The sequence below is a fragment of the Castanea sativa genome, chromosome 3, assembly GCF_040712315.1.
Source record: "Castanea sativa cultivar Marrone di Chiusa Pesio chromosome 3, ASM4071231v1".
Classification (NCBI taxonomy): Eukaryota; Viridiplantae; Streptophyta; class Magnoliopsida; order Fagales; family Fagaceae; genus Castanea; species Castanea sativa.
In genome coordinates, this window is record NC_134015.1 from 53,367,264 (window position 1) to 53,385,652 (window position 18,389).

At 35.0% G+C, this 18,389-nt stretch overlaps 2 protein-coding genes across 5 annotated transcripts; one reads left to right on the forward strand and one right to left on the reverse strand.

The window, feature by feature from the left end:
- The first annotated feature begins 345 nt into the window (after positions 1 to 345).
- On the forward strand, positions 346 to 7,889 carry LOC142628034 (cullin-3A). The gene is made up of 2 exons (XM_075801972.1): positions 346 to 835; positions 5,714 to 7,889. The coding sequence occupies exons 1-2, from the start codon at positions 675 to 677 to the stop codon at positions 7,749 to 7,751; spliced, it is 2,199 nt and encodes a 732-aa protein (XP_075658087.1). The 5' UTR covers positions 346 to 674; the 3' UTR covers positions 7,752 to 7,889.
- Positions 7,890 to 12,228: 4,339 nt separating this feature from the next.
- Positions 12,229 to 17,140, reverse strand: LOC142627496 (uncharacterized). 4 transcript variants are annotated; one of them, XR_012842857.1, is made up of 11 exons: positions 16,987 to 17,140; positions 16,596 to 16,712; positions 15,299 to 15,381; positions 14,435 to 14,518; positions 14,227 to 14,302; positions 14,032 to 14,104; positions 13,736 to 13,809; positions 13,403 to 13,494; positions 12,966 to 13,059; positions 12,632 to 12,738; positions 12,229 to 12,470 (listed from the first exon to the last, which is right to left on the reverse strand). XR_012842857.1 is itself a non-coding variant. In XM_075801374.1 (10 exons), exons 1-9 carry the CDS (start codon positions 17,099 to 17,101, stop codon positions 12,672 to 12,674), a joined length of 783 nt encoding a protein of 260 aa, XP_075657489.1. In that variant the 5' UTR covers positions 17,102 to 17,140; the 3' UTR covers positions 12,229 to 12,457; positions 12,632 to 12,671. The 4 variants fall into 4 exon arrangements, 3 of the variants coding, with proteins under 3 accessions (XP_075657489.1, XP_075657490.1, XP_075657488.1); XM_075801374.1 differs by lacking the exon at positions 13,403 to 13,494 and having other exon boundaries at positions 12,229 to 12,457; XM_075801375.1 differs by lacking the exon at positions 13,403 to 13,494 and having other exon boundaries at positions 12,229 to 12,738; positions 16,608 to 16,712.
- Between the last annotated feature and the right edge of the window lie 1,249 nt (positions 17,141 to 18,389).

Here is an 18,389-nt window from a genome sequence, read left to right on the forward strand (position 1 = left end):
TCGGCCGTCCTCTATGATGCATCACACACACACACACACACACATAACTCAAAAAGAATTAAACCGCACAAACTTATAGAACCAGTAGTATAATGAATATCTTGGAATCTCCGAATTTACGGCAACTTCTTCAAGTCCATCCACCCGACCAATAGGGCGTCCTCGATAACTTTTCACACACAAATACATGACTCAAAAAAAGAATTTTAACTTCGAAACGTGTAAAAAAAGTCTCAAAAGAAACGTTTCTATATACATACACACATAAAACAAACCAAAACTTGTGAACAAATCCACCTTCATCCTCTCTCTCTATATGTATAAAGTTATAAACCAAAAGGCAAACTCTCCTCCATTGCTTCCCATAACCTCCTTTCACCTCCAAATTTATAAAACCCTGAATTCCATAATTTATTTCATTTCCCTCCAACAATTAAAACAAAAACTCTTCCGGTAAATTCCCGGTTTCCAGTTTCCCCAAAAATCCCGCTTCTCATCGATCTGACAAAAAAAATTTTAAACCCAGGAAAAGGAAAAGGAAAAGGAATTCACGGATTTTGGATTCCATGAATTCGAATTCCGGTTCCGATTCATAAAACAAAGGAAAAATCGGAGTTTTTCGTTTTTTTCCTGTTTCGGATTTTTTTTTTTTTTTTTTGGGGGATTTTGAAAAGATGAGTAATCAGAAGAAGAGGAATTTTCAGATAGAGGCGTTCAAGCATCGGGTTGTGGTGGATCCGAAATACGCAGAGAAGACATGGAACATTCTAGAACATGCAATCCACGAGATTTACAATCACAATGCTAGTGGCCTTAGCTTCGAAGAGCTTTACAGGTTTTTCAAAAAATTTCGATTCGATTCAATTCAATTCTATGCTGCTTTTTATTATTAGGTTTATTTGAGAATAGTTTGATTTCAATTTTTGTTTGGGAATTGAATAGTTTGATTTTAGGTTAGCTTGTTAGATTGATTTCTAATTGAGGGAAAAAAATTACGTGAGGTTAATAAATACCATTTAATGTGACTGTGTTTTAATTAAATTTGTACTAATTTTTAACCAAATGATTAAATGTTGTTTAAATGAGACTTAATTTTGAACTTAGGTAAAACTTGTTGTAAAAGGAATTTTGGCCATTTTTTTTTTTTTTGATAAGTAAGAATGATATATAGATAAGTAAGAATGATATATATGCGAAAGGTTACTCTATGCCTGAAAAAACACAGAGCAACCTAGGAGATACAAGAAGAAGAAAAAAAAGAGAAACAAAGACAACAAGTAAATTACTAAAGGAAAAGGGAACAAAGAAAAGAAGGGAGGGAATCACTAGATGTGAGTCCCCACGCGCAAGACCAATCAAAGAGAGTTTCACTAAAAAAAACAAGTAACTGATCACTAGAACTATCCAAATCCTCAAAAGTCCTCCGGTTTCGCTCCTTCCAAATACACCAAAGGATGCACAGCGGGACTAAATTCCAGATCTGAGAAGAATGCTTCCCCAGAGAGGAAACGTTTTCAATTAAGAAAGTAACAGAGAATATGGAATGGAAGAAAAGAATACGTGTGGCTAACTCTGACTAATCTGTTGAGAATCTGTAGCTAACGTCCACAAAAAAAATTTAGGAATAAGGATTTGTTGTTGTTTATATTGTGCTTAGGGTTGTTTGGTTGGTTATATTTTTTAATTAGATTTTTTTTATTCTTGAGAACTTAGGATTCCTCAACTAGGTTTTTGAATGCTTAAGAAATTTAAAATTTCAATGTTTCACTATGTCCTAAGAGGTCCTTTCTCGTTTAAATCCTCTAATTCCCTCTAATTTATTTGATTTCGTGTGGTTTTCTAAGAAAATTAGATTTTTTAAAGGCCACATATCGTACAACAACAATGACCAAGCCTTAGTCTCAAATTTTGGGTTGGCTATGGATCGGCAACAAATTAGTCTAGGGTCAACCACAAGTATACTTTTCCACCATTTTAATTCTATCCCAAACCATACTCTTTGTTACTTCCTTAATTGATGAGTTTTTTTTTACTGCTTCTATTAATATTACTAGCTTGTAACTTGTGCTTATGCACGAAACCTTCAATTATAGTGGTACTATTGATGTAAGCATGGGTTATTAAACATATAGGATGCATAAGCTCAAATTAAAGGAATTTATAATAAGCTTCCACCTCTTGCAGTCTAAACCATAGATTAGTTGCAATTTTGCATATTTATGTCTATGTGTGCATGCATTTTTGGGGGGGTGGTGGGGTTGCACTCAAGACAGCTTGATCTAAATCTCTAGGTTCCATCATACCATCAAAAGAATGGCCATAGAAGAAGGTTAGGCCACCTCTTGGAGTTGAGATATATAAACTCTACCAGATAGCTTATAGCTTATATCTTCATCAAATGATCTCATGGTAAGAGCCAAGAAATGTTAGAGGAACTGATTCAGTATAGTGTTCAAGAAGGTGAAACTTGGTCCTACATCAAATTCCTCTATGACTGAAAGTGATTGTATCCGAGACCCAAGTTGTTATCCCTTGTGTGCATAATACACACGGATATTTCTGCCATCCAACACCTGAAGAGGGTCATCAAACATAAGTTTAGTTATTCACATTATTTTTTATTTAAGATTAGGCGCTTAACAGGGCTATTCGTAAGAAAAAGATAATAATATCATGCCAAAGTTAATTTACCTGACCATCCATTTCTTTAGAGCTGTGGTGACCGTAGTTTTAGAAGTGAACCGCACAAACCCATGCCCTTTTGATCTCCTACTAATGTGGTCATGTATAATTTTAATTGCCAAATATGACAGCATAATACCCTCAAGTAAATCTAAGGTCATCTAAACCTAAAATTATAAGTTACAACCTAAATAATCTACTACCACATTACCTTCAATTATCTCACCACGTCGTCCAAAAGCATCCTTTAGAACAGCTTTATCAGTATCAGAAGAAAGTCTTATAATCAAAAACACAACAAATAGATAGAGTCTATCTCTATGACAGCAATGTTGGAAATGTTTTTCTAGGATGTCCATGCTGGGTCCTTTCAGCCACTATTATCACTAAAATGCTAACATAAGAGAAACAGCTATGAACAGATATAACATTAGATAACTTGATAAATAATTGAGACCAAAGCTTCATATATCATATGATATGACTGAATTGAACTACGCTCATAATATGACCAAGTATGAAAGTTAATTTGAAAAGAAAAAAAAAAAAAAAAAAAAAACTTGTGGGGCAGGAGGTTATAACCACTCTATGAAATCAATACATCTTTAGCAAGACCTAATGACCAAGCATTTAGTCAAGCATGTAGAGGACACTTCAATTCACCCAAATAAATAAGTGGAGCACAATCCGATATGCCAAGATTATGAAGCTAAAGAAAAAATAGCTTATATTCAAATCTTGAAATAAGAAGAAGAAAAGGACAGCATCACATAGGATGTTTTTCAATCTTGTGATCTCTTGGAAAAGAATTAGGTTGAGATTAATTTGGCATCACATATTTATGCACTGAGAACTCAACTGGTTGAACTTATGCCTGCAAATCCATTTTGCAACGTAAACTTGTGTCCAAGGATGATAGGGATGATATAAAGAGAGAGGTTCAGATTTTGCATCACATATCTGGTCAGCCAAACATCGTGGAATTCAGGGGTGCTTATGAGGATAGGTACTCTGTGCACCTTGTGATGGAACTTTGTGCCGCGGGGTGAGCTTTTTGCTAGAATAGTAGCACAAGGCCAGTATTCTGAGAGGGCTGCCTCAGGTATTTGTAGGGCCATTGTGAATGTGGTCAATATTTGTCATTTCATGGGTGTGATGCATTGAGATCTTAAGCCTAAGAATTTTTCATGATGTCTACTTAGGATGAAGGGGCAATGTTGAAAGCAACCAATTTCAGGTTGTCTGTCTTCATTGACGAAGGTGATTCGTTGTCATGTTTCATTCTTTTTTGGTTCCTTAATACTCTTTAGAAGAAGTTGGAAGCTTTTGGAATTCTACATTTTCCATGGCCAAAAAACTATGGCAATTAAACAAATGCAAATGTTGCTGGGAGAGAAAGAGAGAGGACTGAGGGTTCTTTTTTTTATTGGTTTAGTTGTAGGTTGATTGGTTTTTCAATAGTTGATTAATATTGGGCTCTTTGATTTTAGCACTGTATTAACTCAATTGGCACAAAAAGTTTTTGAAAAAAAAAATTGATGAGATGTGGAGCAAAATTGGACTTCAATTAAAAAATCTAGTTGGATTTTCTCTCAACTTTAGCTTTATAAATAAATAAAAAGTGTGAAATCTAATTGAACAATGATTAGGTTTTGAATAAATATATACTTTTTGGGACAAATAACGAAAGTTCATTAATCAAAATACCCAGGTACACCGGAAGTGTTCGTGGATAGCAGTAAGTTGATAATAATGTTTCTATTCAAAACCCTCTGAACTGAATTCAGTTGCAAAAATGATATCAATAGCATGTGAGCATCGTGGAGAGAGAAAACGTTGCTGAAATGATTAGAAGATATCTTTAGATGATGTGCTGCTGCCTTAATCTGTCAGTCAGTTGGAGCATCGTTGTCAAATTACAATTGTTATATTTCCCTGGTTGGGAAGTTAAAATAAAATGCTGGACCATCAAATTTCTGCATCTTCAATCAGGATACATGCATTATTGTGTTTATGATTCTACCCGGTTTTATGGTGTTGTTCTGGCAAGTTCAGAGCCATGTCTATCCTTCTCCCTCAGTTTCTTGGTTCTTTTGCTGAAATGGCAATGGCAACGTAACCTCTTCTTGTCCAGAGTGGCATGCTTTGGTAAAAAAATTCTTTATATATAGTGGTAGAGTGTCCAGGCTGCACGATTACTAAGGGCACAGGGTGTATGGTTAGAAAGAGAATAAAAAAATAGCATTATTTTTCCTGATGCTTAAAGGTTATTTTCAAAATAAAAATGACTTTTCATTGCCATAAAGTTTCTCTATGGAATTGTATACTTATCATTTTTTTTCAAGAGTTTCTTGCTAGAATGATTGTCCGAGATATTGTGCAAGTGGCACTTCCACCCTCCATAAGTATGGGATGGTGGGTATGGTGGGGGTTCAAATCTCCCCGGGTGCATCAGTGTCTGGGATTTTGTTCACAACCTAAAGTCTTGCAAATATTTCCTTATAATCTTTTCTTTAGTCCATTTTCTCTCTACAAGTAAACTGAATAGAATTTGCAATTATAAACAATTTTTTTAATATCTGTTACTTAGGAAATTTTGTTACTTTTTTCTTTTAACAAGCCAACTGCCTGAAAGGCATTCCCCTAGTGTTTTTAATGTTTGTTTATTTTCTTTTTCTTTTTCTTTTTATTTTCCTTTTTTAATAAAGGCAAGCAGGAAAACATAACAGAGCTGTGGTCTGGTCTTGAAATTATGTTTTTAGTGTAATTTTGGTATCAGTGGAGTGTTGGCCATGCCAAGAGCCCTTGGGGCCCTGTGAGCAGTTCAATAATGTGGAAGTTTAGGATATCTATATCATTGGACTGACAATTATGGGTGAAACACACAGCAATTATATGATGTTGACAGCCTTTAACCCCCCCCCCCCCCCCAAAAAAAAGGCACGGTTGTGGGATTTTATGTTCCTTTTTTTTTTCGTCAGAGAAATTGGACCTGTGTTTTGATGTTATGTTTTGTTTTTCATGGGTTTAGAAATGCGTACAACATGGTGCTTCACAAATTTGGCGATAAGCTGTACTCAGGATTGGTTACAACTATGACTTCACATCTCAAAGAAATATCAAAATCTATTGAAGATGCGCAGGGAGGTTTGTTTCTGGAAGAACTGCACAGGAAGTGGGATGATCATAACAAGGCATTGCAGATGATCCGGGATATACTTATGTACATGGACAGAACTTACATTCCAAGTACCCAGAAGACCCCTGTTCATGAGCTTGGGATGAACCTGTGGAGAGATAACATAATCCACTCCGGCAAGATTCAGACTAGACTGTTGAACACACTTCTTGAACTAGTACTTAAAGAACGGACTGGTGAAGTTATTAACAGGGGGCTGATGAGGAATATAATTAAGATGCTAATGGATTTAGGTTCTTCTGTTTACCAAGGTGACTTCGAGAGGCCTTTTCTTGAGGTTTCGGCTGAGTTCTACAGGGGTGAATCACAGAAGTTCATTGAGTGTTGTGATTGTGGAGATTACCTAAAGAAAGCTGAGAGGCGTCTAAATGAGGAAATGGAGAGAGTGACGCATTACTTGGATGCCCAAAGTGAAACAAAGATAACTAATGTAGTGGAGAAGGAGATGATTGCTAACCATATGGTGAGACTAATCCAAATGGAGAATTCTGGCTTGGTAAACATGCTTCTCGACGATAAGTATGAAGACCTGGGAAGAATGTATGTTTTGTTCCGTCGGGTTCAGGATGGCCTCTTAAAAATAAGAGAAGTAATGACTTCTCACATCAGGGAGACCGGTAAGCAGCTAGTTACTGACCCGGAAAGGCTCAAGGATCCAGTGGAATTTGTCCAGCGGCTCTTGGACGAGAAAGACAAGTATGATAACATTATTACGTTATCATTTAACAATGACAAGACTTTCCAGAATGCCCTAAATTCGTCCTTTGAATACTTTATTAACTTGAATGCTCGTTCTCCTGAGTTTATTTCATTGTTTGTGGACGAAAAACTTCGCAAAGGTCTGAAGGGGGTTAGCGAGGAGGATGTAGAGATTATACTTGACAAGGTGATGATGTTATTTCGTTACTTGCAGGAGAAAGATGTATTTGAAAAGTATTATAAACAGCATTTGGCGAAGCGGCTTCTATCTGGGAAAACTGTCTCAGATGATGCAGAGAGAAGCTTGATAGTTAAGCTCAAGACGGAATGTGGGTACCAATTTACTTCAAAATTAGAGGGTATGTTTACAGACATGAAAACCTCTCAGGATACAATGCATGGGTTTTATGCCAGCCACCCTGAGCTTGGGGATGGCCCTACACTGACGGTCCAGGTTCTGACAACAGGGTCTTGGCCAACGCAGCCTAGTGCTACATGCAACCTGCCAGCTGAAATGTCAGTACTTTGTGAGAAGTTTCGGTCATATTATCTGGGGACTCATACTGGTCGGAGGTTGTCGTGGCAAACTAACATGGGTACAGCAGATATAAAAGCAACTTTTGGGAAGGGTCAAAAGCATGAGTTGAATGTCTCCACTTATCAGATGTGTGTCCTAATGCTGTTTAACAATGCTGATCGGCTTAACTACAAGGAGATTGAGCAGGCTACTGAGATACCTGCTTCAGATTTGAAGAGGTGTCTCCAATCAATGGCTTGTGTGAAGGGAAAGAATGTACTTCGGAAAGAGCCTATGAGTAAAGACATTGGCGAGGATGACGCGTTCTTTGTTAATGACAAGTTCACAAGCAAATTCTACAAGGTGAAGATAGGAACTGTAGTTGCACAGAAGGAATCGGAACCCGAAAAACAGGAGACGCGGCAGAGGGTGGAGGAGGACAGGAAGCCCCAGATTGAAGCCGCAATAGTTAGGATCATGAAATCAAGGAGGCAGCTGGACCATAACAATATAATAGCCGAGGTTACAAAGCAGTTGCAATCCCGTTTCCTGGCAAATCCGACAGAGATTAAGAAACGGATTGAGTCCCTAATCGAGCGGGATTTTTTGGAGAGGGATAATAGTGACAGGAAATTGTATCGGTATCTTGCCTGAAGCATGGCTTGATCTCATGTTAGAAAAATAGCGTGGCGATTGCTATTGTAACTTTTTTAGTAAGTGGAAATTGTTTCTGCCCTTTCATTTTAAATTTCTTCTTTGCTCTATTGGTTTTAATGAAATTTCATTGCTGCTTGCCCCATTCTTGATAAGCACACTCGATAGTAAGCATAGGTCTCTCATATTAAATTGCAAGGAGTCTCGGCTCTTTTTCTCAATGGTCACTAGTAAAAGCACCCAGCTAATGATCCCATATGTTAGAGGCTCACAGCAAAACAATTTGAAGTCTACTTGTGAGGTCCTGCTTTCCAATTCTCTGAAGGATTATTTTATGTATCTAACAGTGTTCGCTAAAGCATGAAATGGAGAACATTATTTTTTGATTCTTACAGTCTTCCTTTTATTCTTCTTCTTTTTTTGTTGGTTCGTTGTCTAGTTTGCTTTTTCTTTTGGCTCCTTTTACTGACTCGTCCAATCTATCTAAGTTTTTTTTTTTTTTTTTTTTTTTTTTGAGAAGAGTCCAACGTAGAAGTAGGATTTGAGAAGATGTTTCTCCCTTCAGTGTTTTTTCCTTATGTACTGTGGGGTTGAGGAGTCCGTACTCAGACCTTGAAAGCACCTCTAAGGCTCTGAACCTGACCTAACATCTACTTTGATAGCTCCTAACTCACTTTCACCTGAACAAAAGTATAGAATGTCATTATATGGATAATGGGGGCCAACTAGCTAAAGTGGAACCCATTGATTTTCTATAATTCTATATGAAAAAGATTTTTAGAAAGGGTTGAGAATATATATATATGTCCGGTTAATGTGTACTAATTAAGTCATCTATTTTTAGAAACATTTTATGAGAACTTTTTTCAATCTTCGATAAAACTTTTTTTTAAATGGTATACTATTGTATGCTCTAAGGATACACGTTAGTAAAATTCTATATATATATATATATATATATATTGGATGAATGAGTGAGTTTGGCTCTATGGAGAGGGGAAGCTTTACACCAATAGGGAATTAACTACTACATGCTTTTTTTCGTAACCAAGTCTTTTTTAGTAACACAACAATTTCACAAAATTCACAAATTAACTTATCATCTCATACATGGGCTTTTAAAAATTAAAATTGCTAAGTATAGCAGACCCATGTATCATATATGAGCCAGTAAAACTAATTTAAGAAAGTCGTGAATTCTTATTGTGTCCCTAACTTTATTATAAACTAAACGTTCCCGTATAGGTTCAACTTTGTGGCCCTGAAATATCTGGAAGTGGCTTGGGGACAATTTGGGCCAATGGTTCGTTGGGTTCCTTGTGGGAGCAAAGGCACTGCAGGCATCGACCACCACACGTCGTTCACCACAAATAGCATGTCGCCCAATGCAGTTATTTTCAGTCCACAGTAAGGTAGAGATGTAGAGAGAGAAATGATTTTCCCATTGTTTAACAGTTATTTATTTATAAATGCGTAGGAGGAGAGGTGGCAACCTCTATGTGCCCAGAGCAATTTATTTAACAATTTAATTTACTATCATAATTCAATCAAAGGTCATGTTAATGAGTATCCTATGGCATTGGTTAAAAATTCAAGAAAATTTTGACACAACTTTTATGCGAAATGAAAAAAATTGTCAAAACATTAATTACTTTTTTTCTTTTCTCATAAAAACTTTTTTAAAATGGATTGTTAACCAATGACCATTCCTTAGCATTTTACTTCAATCAAAACTGATTGGTGGGTTCCAGTTAGCTCTACTAGTAAAATCTCTGATGATTGTATAAGAGATCTAAGGTTCAATCTCCGCTTACATCAAAAATTGATTGGTGTCTTGGTAAGATAATAAAGAGTTATTATAAAGAGCGGTGTCATAGGTTGAAACTCTAAAAAAATTTTAAAAATAAAAAATAAAAAATAAAAACTGAAAAGGAACTTAAATATGTTTCACCGGTAAATGTGCTCAGATGTATGAAATTATGAGCTGGTGTAATTGAAAGTGGTATTAATGGAAACCAACCACCACATGTACAGAAAGTAAAGGTCATAAACCCACTGTTGCAGTCAGCATGATGCTAAAACGTTTTTGCCTTTAAGCTTTATTAATGGACAACTAGAATCTACTTACCAAACTTTTTAAAGCCTCGTATTTTCTAATTACAACCATATTTTAACCAACTTTTAGTAAAACACCAATAAACTGGTTCCTAAGTGGATGCAATATGCTATCTAGTGGTTTTCTAAAAGAGCAAAGCTAGGCCTACAAAGTTTTTAACGACCATTTTCACCATTTATTAAGATGATAAATTATAATTGAAACATCACTTTTACATGGACAAATAATTGACATAGTTTTATTATACACTAATCACAACATGCTACGTCAAATAGTAGTGAAAATATGTGCATCCCTAGACTTTCTGTTTCCAAAAAGCCTAAGAAAATAGACTTTAACATTGTCATTTTCAGAGACACGGCATCTCATTTGGGCTTATTTTTACCTTGCCAGTAAAGAATTTGAGAATTAGTTGACGCAGGACAACCAGAACAAAAATGAAACAACAATAAATAAAAGAGATGTGACCTAGAGTCAGCACCTAGGTCTTGTTTGGAGTCAGCACCAAGCAGGAAAACCACTAGAAGTCAAGACCTAAGGTGGACCTAGAGTCAGCCCCTAGGATGGACCTGGAGTCAACACCAAACCAAAGAAAAACCAAACGGCCATTTTTTCATTCATCAAAATATCAATTATCTCCTCAATGAGTACAATAGATTGCTTATAAATGATTACTAAACCCTAGTTCTAGTTGGCTAGAAAACCCTAATTGTCTTATTACAAAAATAACCTTGCTTCCAAATTAAAATACTAATAGCCTAATAAACAACTAGGACCTAAAACATAATGATACAATTGACTTGCAAACATAAATAATACTAAATAATAATTTTCTTGCATTTCTCACATCATTAGTTGCACTTGATTAATTCAAGACGTAAATGCACTTTTAGTCCCTACATTTTGACTTTTTTCCATTTTGGTCCTACATTTTCATTTTACCACTTTTTGTCCCTAAACCAATTAACACATGACATTTAAGTCATTGTCGTCACCCAACTAACAGAAAATACTGACGTGGCTAATGGCACAATAAAATAATAATTAAAAAATCTATTTTGGCATTAAAAAATTGTCACGTCTGCATTTAAATTTAAAAAAATTATTAATTTTAACTAAATTAAAATTAAAAAAAAAAAAAAAAAAAAAAAACTTAGGAAGAACATGAAGAAAACAAGAACTCCAACCCAGATCAAAGAACTCAAGAACACAAACCTAAACATAGAATTTTCTTTCCTGACCCGTGACTGCCCTCAAATCACAACCACAAATCCACCAGAGTCTGCCACAAAACCATCAACTATCCACCACAAATCCAAAACAATAAACCCATCCACTACCCACACAAACCCATCGGAGCAAACTACCCCACCCAAATTTGATTTAAAAATAAAAAATAAAAATAAAAAACTCAGCTAGTCCAGGCGCCATTCCTCTTCGATCTGAGAACGAAATCCATCACCAAACTCCAATCTGTGAACGAATCCCACCACCAAACTCCGATTTGTGCCATCACCGAAACCCACCACCAAACTTCAATCCAACCACCAACCATCACCGATCCAGCCACCGAACAATCATGCAACCCATCACCGACCAACCCAAACTCCAATCTGTGCCATCACTAAAACTCCACCACAGATGCCGATCACCACAAATCCACACCCTCCACCACACCGATCCACAAACTCAGACCTCCACCACGCCTATCCCCACAAACCCATGCCCTCCACCTCACCACAATAAGTCGGCAACACCATATGCATAGAAACCCACAAAAAAAATGCTAAAGAGAGAGACCCATTGATTTGAGAGAGGAGCTTGAGGCATATGGGTTTGGGTTTGGGTTTGAGCAAAATCAAGAGATGAGTTCAAGAAGGCTAAGCGCCAAGATAGAGGGAGAAAGAAGTAAAAGAAGAAGAAAAGGAAAGAATGGAGGCGGAGAATCTGAGAGACCGATCTGGGGAAAAAAAAAAAAGAAAAAAAAAAGAAACAAGTACAAACAAAATCACACACAAAACCCATAAGCTTGATTTTTTGTTTTTAATTTTTTTCATTTAGTTAAAATTAATAAATTAATTTTTTTAATATAAATTTTGACGTGGCAATTTTTTAATGCCAAAATAGATTTTTTAATTATTATTTTATTGTGCCGTCAGTCACGTCAACATTTTCTGTTAGTTGGGTGACGGTAAGGACTTAAATGTCACGCGTTAATTGGTTTAGAGACCAAAAGTGGTAAAAATAAAATGTAGAGACCAAAATAGAAATCGGATCAAAATGTAAAGACTAAAAGTACGCTTACGCCTTAATTCATTCTTGATGATTTCTGAAGAAATTTCAAGTATAGTTGACAAGTAATAGCACTAGACTGGATGAAAATGACAGAAATGTAATCCATCAAATCCACTCAGGAAAAAATCCTTGTGTATCCACAAATCTATTAATAGTTGGGAGATATCACAACTCGCTTATTCAATACAGAAATTTCTATATCATTCCTCAAATATCCAATACGTTTAGTTTTTGTCCTTTGAAGCAATAAAGTATTTATTCAGCAAAAAAAAAGGAAGTTGTCCAACCATCACCCCTGCAACATATTACTAAACATTCAGGTCAGTTCCATGATTTTTGTCAAAGCAATGGTAAATGTTAAACACTGAAGCGATCAAAGCCACATTCATACTACACAGAAAGACAATGAGCAAAAGATGATCGAAGAAACTTATATTACTTTTTTTTTTTTTAACATAACTTATATTACTTTTAGCAAATATGCAGTCTGGTTCTCAGATCCGTGGAAGCTACGGCTCAGAAATGAGGATTCGGTTTCCTATGTCAGAGAATGTCTTTACATCGATTCCCCATAACCTGCATATTAAGATCAATGGAATCCATTATGGATAAACCAAGATAATATTTTTAATGCCATGCATTTACTACTCCCATGCAGATGACAAATAAAATCCTTATTACCTTGACTCACAACAAGAAGGGATGTTATGGGATGCAGCCAATTAACAGCAAATATGGGCTATTGTATTAAAAAGATTTTCTATCCTGAGCAGTGATTGCATACGACTACAAAAGGTGCTTACCAGCAATCAACCCCAATGGCATTGGCCCCTTCCTTATCTGCCTTTTGATCATCTCCAACATGTACTGCTTTGCAAGCCTCAACATTAACTTGATCTACAGAAATGGAACATTGTGACAATGGTTTGATATGTTTAAGCATTTGCACAAGATAAAATGATCTTGTCTCAGCCACAAAAAGATATACAGCAAAAGCAAAAAAAAAAAGGGTACTAACATAGGCAAAGCAAAAAAAAGGGTATGATTTTTTCTAATGAATGGTATCTTTCATAACTGATTGAATCTTGTTAGGCTTTATGAAAGTACATATAAGCTATTTTCTCTTTTAGCAACACTTGACAATGTTCATGAAGAAAAGAAGAAAATCAACACACACTGTTTTTTAATATAATCTTTGAAATATAGCATCATAGTAAATGGGGCCATGATAGGCTGGTACCCTGTGAATTCTTGAATTGTAACTCCAATGGTAAAGATGCTCAGATTGGCTTCAGTGTTCTATTATAGAAGTAAATTTTTTGTTGGAATTCCCTGCATGATGCACCAGGGTCATTTCATTTACAGGGGGAATGCAAAAACTATATCACTGGAAACATGTTTAGCATGTCTTTTAAACCCAAACAGATTTACTACTATACAACAATGAAACAAATATTTGATCATTTCTCAAGTTTCCCAAGCACAGACAATATGGATACGCACAGTGGTGACTGAGTCAAAATTTAGGTGAGTACCACGCACACTTAAAAGGTGATTTGGTGGTTCTACGTACCTAAAGCAGCTTTAAATATCTTTATGTCTGGTTTTTCATATCCAACCTCTGAAGATATGATAACAGCATCAAACCTGACAAGAAAAGCAAGACAAACATTTTAATAAGAACTACAAATTCTCTAGGCACCCCTGTCCCGTCCTACATGGTAGCATTCCAACCTTTTCTTAAAGCAAAGGAGAGACATTTGTAGTAAACTTATTCAATAATCCAAATTTGGTAAATCACCCATTTATGGAAAAAAGATTCTTAATCGTTTATATTAAGAAAGAGAAAACAGAAGTGCTAATACTTACAGATCTAAAACATTCAGGTCTTTCAATAACTTCCTTAGACGGGTATCAAAATTGGAGACAACAGCGATCTTAACTGTATCATAGCACATCACATTAGAAATAGAAAATAGCTAGAAAAACATATATTTGAGGACACTAGACTTCAACAGTATTAGCAATAAAAGATAAAGAAGGAGAATACTTTATGAATATGACCTCCAGCATCCTTGAGAAGGGTTATTGTTTCATAAGCTCCATCTGGAAGGCGCCATGCATCACCTTTTGCATAGTACTGACAAGAGCAACTACTAAAATTCAGATAAAAAGTGTCCAGTATAATATCAAGTGCTGATTAATTATATACAGTCCCAGCACAATGGTTAGGAAACAAGCACTTTGAGCAGTTGGTCTTAAGAAATATCACCTCATAAACTTCTTCAAAATAATCATTATCAGCACAACCAGTGGCTTCAGAAACAACCAATTTCCAAAATGGTCTCCCATCTCCCTGTTGATAATATAAATAACTACAATCAACACTTTTTCTATATCAAGGGAATTGGTTTCTTCACTAAAGTAGCAAGTGAAATGAATTATTTTCCAGATATCTAATCAAAAGGCAATCGGGAAAATATAAAGAGATGCAGAGTCTGACAAATATGAAAATCATTCTTTGAAAAGGGGAAATATTACAAGAGTGACTCTAATTAGTGACTGTAAAAGTCTTGTTTTCTGCTTCACATAGAACTGTGATAGTAAACATGGTCTACCTTTTATGTTATACAAAAACATGGCTACTTTCCATGAAAGAAGCTCCTTGTTAAAGTGTCAGTTGTCTTCTACAATATGAGTACTTCAATGGTTTATACTTTATGGCATCATACTCATAGTGACACGAATACATTACTATTTGAAAGCATCAACATCCTCTTCTTTAAGATCTTTTTTCAAAAAAAATTTAAAATAAATAAATCCTATAGAGAGACTCTAGAGAAAAATACATAAGTGTTTGACTACAGCAGGAGGGGTATTATCAACATCGGTATGCATCAAAAGTATTCATGTGTTGTAAGTACAATAAAGTTATCAAGCGGTTGCTTGAGAAACAGCATAGTCAGAATGCACTAATTTGAGACACAAAACTCGATGGAGAAACTAAAAATGATTCAAACGTTAACTAGAGTAGCACAATCAAGGATCAGTCTAGAAAAATGAATACCCCCCCCATTCAAAGTAAGGAAAAGATTGAACACCTTAAACTGTCTCAAGAGTCAAGACACATACAAACCTGGTAACGAAGCTTCTCAGGCCACGGAGCAGCAAAAGCTCTCCTAAACCCTTGCTTTATTTCAGCTGATGTTGCAGACAAACCTGTAAATGTTTCAAAATTGTGATCAAGAGTTTAAGATACTAAAAGTACTGGAACCATGATTAGACTAATGAAAATTATGAACAAAAATAATTAAAGTCAATTGATACCAGGATGTGGTTACTCCAAGTAAGAGAAGCAAGCTATAACAAGGCAACACATCCAACAAAAGTGCCAATGGATGACCCTCTCAGTAAATAATCCAAAAATTCCCAACCACTAATACTATGACCTACAACTTCCAGAGTGGTTGAATGAAAGCTGAAAGCTCAAGAATTATAGCAATTGGACAATATTTACATAATTCTGCTCAAACATTATGAGTCTTGGAAATCATATGAGTAGTTACAACTTACAAATGCCTTTTAGTTCATCGGCTATAAGTCTTGGAACTTAGAAGACAGTAGAACTAGCATAAATCAACACACTCCAAGCTCTCACGCATATTGTATATTTAAATGCATTCTCTTCTTTTGACCTTAACCATCCTAATAGTAAGTTATGCACTTCAATTAAAATGAGGATTGCAACAATAATTTAGTGTTCTGGTAATCAGTTTACACTTTTTTTTTTTTTATAGGTCTGGTAATCAGTTTATGCAAAAGTCACATAAACAAACTAACACAATTCCACCACTCGAGCTAAAGGGTAGAGTTTTTGCTTGGTTGCTCAGTTAAAATTCCTACAAAGCTCAATAAATCATACCCAAAATACTAATCATATTCACAACCCCAAGAGGTAGCACAATCAGCTAGGGACCACAACTCATGAAACATATTGATCTCCCCTTCCAATACTAACTCAAAGGTTCAAGTTACAATTGGTCTAACTCTTTGCAATGGTATTACACCACTAAATAATATTTTATTGAACAAGAATTTTGAAAAATCAACAGTTGGATTATATTGCCTCATTATACTCTCTATGCCATCAAAATATCAACTTGATCGGAGATCAATAACTACCTCATTCTAAAAATATTACACTTAAAAGTATCTTAACTTAAAAATTATATGCAAAACACGAGTTTATGGATGAGATAGTAATTAACATCCGCTAACACAAAATTTGAGGTGCACATTAAGAACAAAGAGAATTGTTAATCCAATGGTGGAATTTTCAAAATATTAATCTAAATAAAAAAGGTTATGAACCCGCTATATATATATATATATATATATATGTAGGTATGTATGTATAAAGAAACTAAACTAACCGTATTTACAACCAATGGTGGCGTAAATCTCTTCCACAGGCTTTGCCAACTGCAAAAGGGTACCTCCAGCATCCAACAACAATATATCATATGCTCTCTTAGTCCATCTTCCCCCATCTACCCAGAAAAACAAAAAAAAAAACAAAAAAAGAATCAGAATATACAACCACCCCATGTTAAAATAGTGCCCCAAAAACTTAATCACATAAAGGCTCAGCACACTAAAGGCCAATTTAACAAATACCCATGTCCCATTTATTAATATTAAAGCATAATTCAGTATGTGAATGAAGAATTCTTTAGCTTGAAAACTAAAAGGCAAAGACAATAAAAATAAAGTCAAAACTATAATTCATCAATGGTGAAAGAGAGAAATTTAAGAGAGCCTAACCAGTGTGGATGGCCATGGAAGAGCAATGAATGGAATTGGGAAGCTTCAAACTGAGAGGTTTGAGGGCTCTGAAAAGAGCACTTCCATGAGAGCATTTCATCAAACATGTTTCCATTGCTGACGGAGCTGAGCTCTCTGTGTTGGGTTTTGGATATTCCTAGGTGCTTCATGTTCTGGGCTGCTATATATATATATATACAGCCCAATTAAATTAAAACCCTTAGAATGTGAGCCCATCCAGGCATAATGGGCTTTTTCTCTTGGCCCAAGTTCTGTTATTTTAGGGTGGGCTGAGCCCTTGTGGACTATGGCCACCACCTTGGTACCTGGCCTTTCTTTTTTTCTTTTTCTTTTTAAATGATACTTATTATAACTTCTTCTCATAAAAAAAAAAAAAAATGATGCTTATAAGTTATAATACACACGGACAAAGGATTCAAACACTAATTCTTTTCTTAAAAGAGACAAACAATACCACTAAGTTATAAGACCTTGTATACCTTACCCTCAATTTAGTTGCTCAACAAACTAAGAATGAATTAAAAAAAATTAATTAAAGCATTTTAGTTAAGAATAATTTAGTAACTTGATTATTCAAATGTCGTCAAATAAGAGACTTAACTTCAAATCTCACCTACAACAACAACAACAACAACAAATCAATTTATGTCTTGACACGAAAAAAAAAAGAATAATTATCATAAAGCGGACACTATAAATTCAAATCCTATCATATCTAACCAAAAAAAAAAAACTATTGGACAAACTTAGTTTAATCTCTCAACTTTAAAAAAGAATTCAATCTCATCTTTTAGGTCACTCAATACCAAAAATCAACTTGTTTTTTACACACTTTCGTAATGCTTTTTTTTTTTTTTTAAAGTTCCATATTGACTTTTAACAACTTCTTTATTTGTTAAAATTTAAATGAAATTAACTTCTTCTTTTTTAGAAGTAAATGAAATTAACTTGATTATGAAAATTGAAAGAATTATATAGTTTTTAATGAAATAAAAAAATCCTTGTGTAGAAGAATAAGGCTCAATTTAACGGATATAAAGATATTGGAGGAAAGTAAACAAAATGCACCAAAAAATGCCAATCTATTTAGTTTTCTCCAATCCTCACATACGACTTTGACATTATCGATTTGCTTATTTATTCCTTAATAAGACTTGGATGATACATATGAATGTAATGTTGGACATGAAATATTGGAGAAAACTAAACAGAATGTACCAAATAATGCCCAATCTATTTAGCTTGCCCCAATCTTCACATACAACTTTGACAACATCAATTTGCATATTCATTTCTTCAGCAGGACATGGATTACACATACAAATGTAATGTTGGACATGAAATATTGGAGAAAACTAAACAGAATGTACCAAATAATGCCC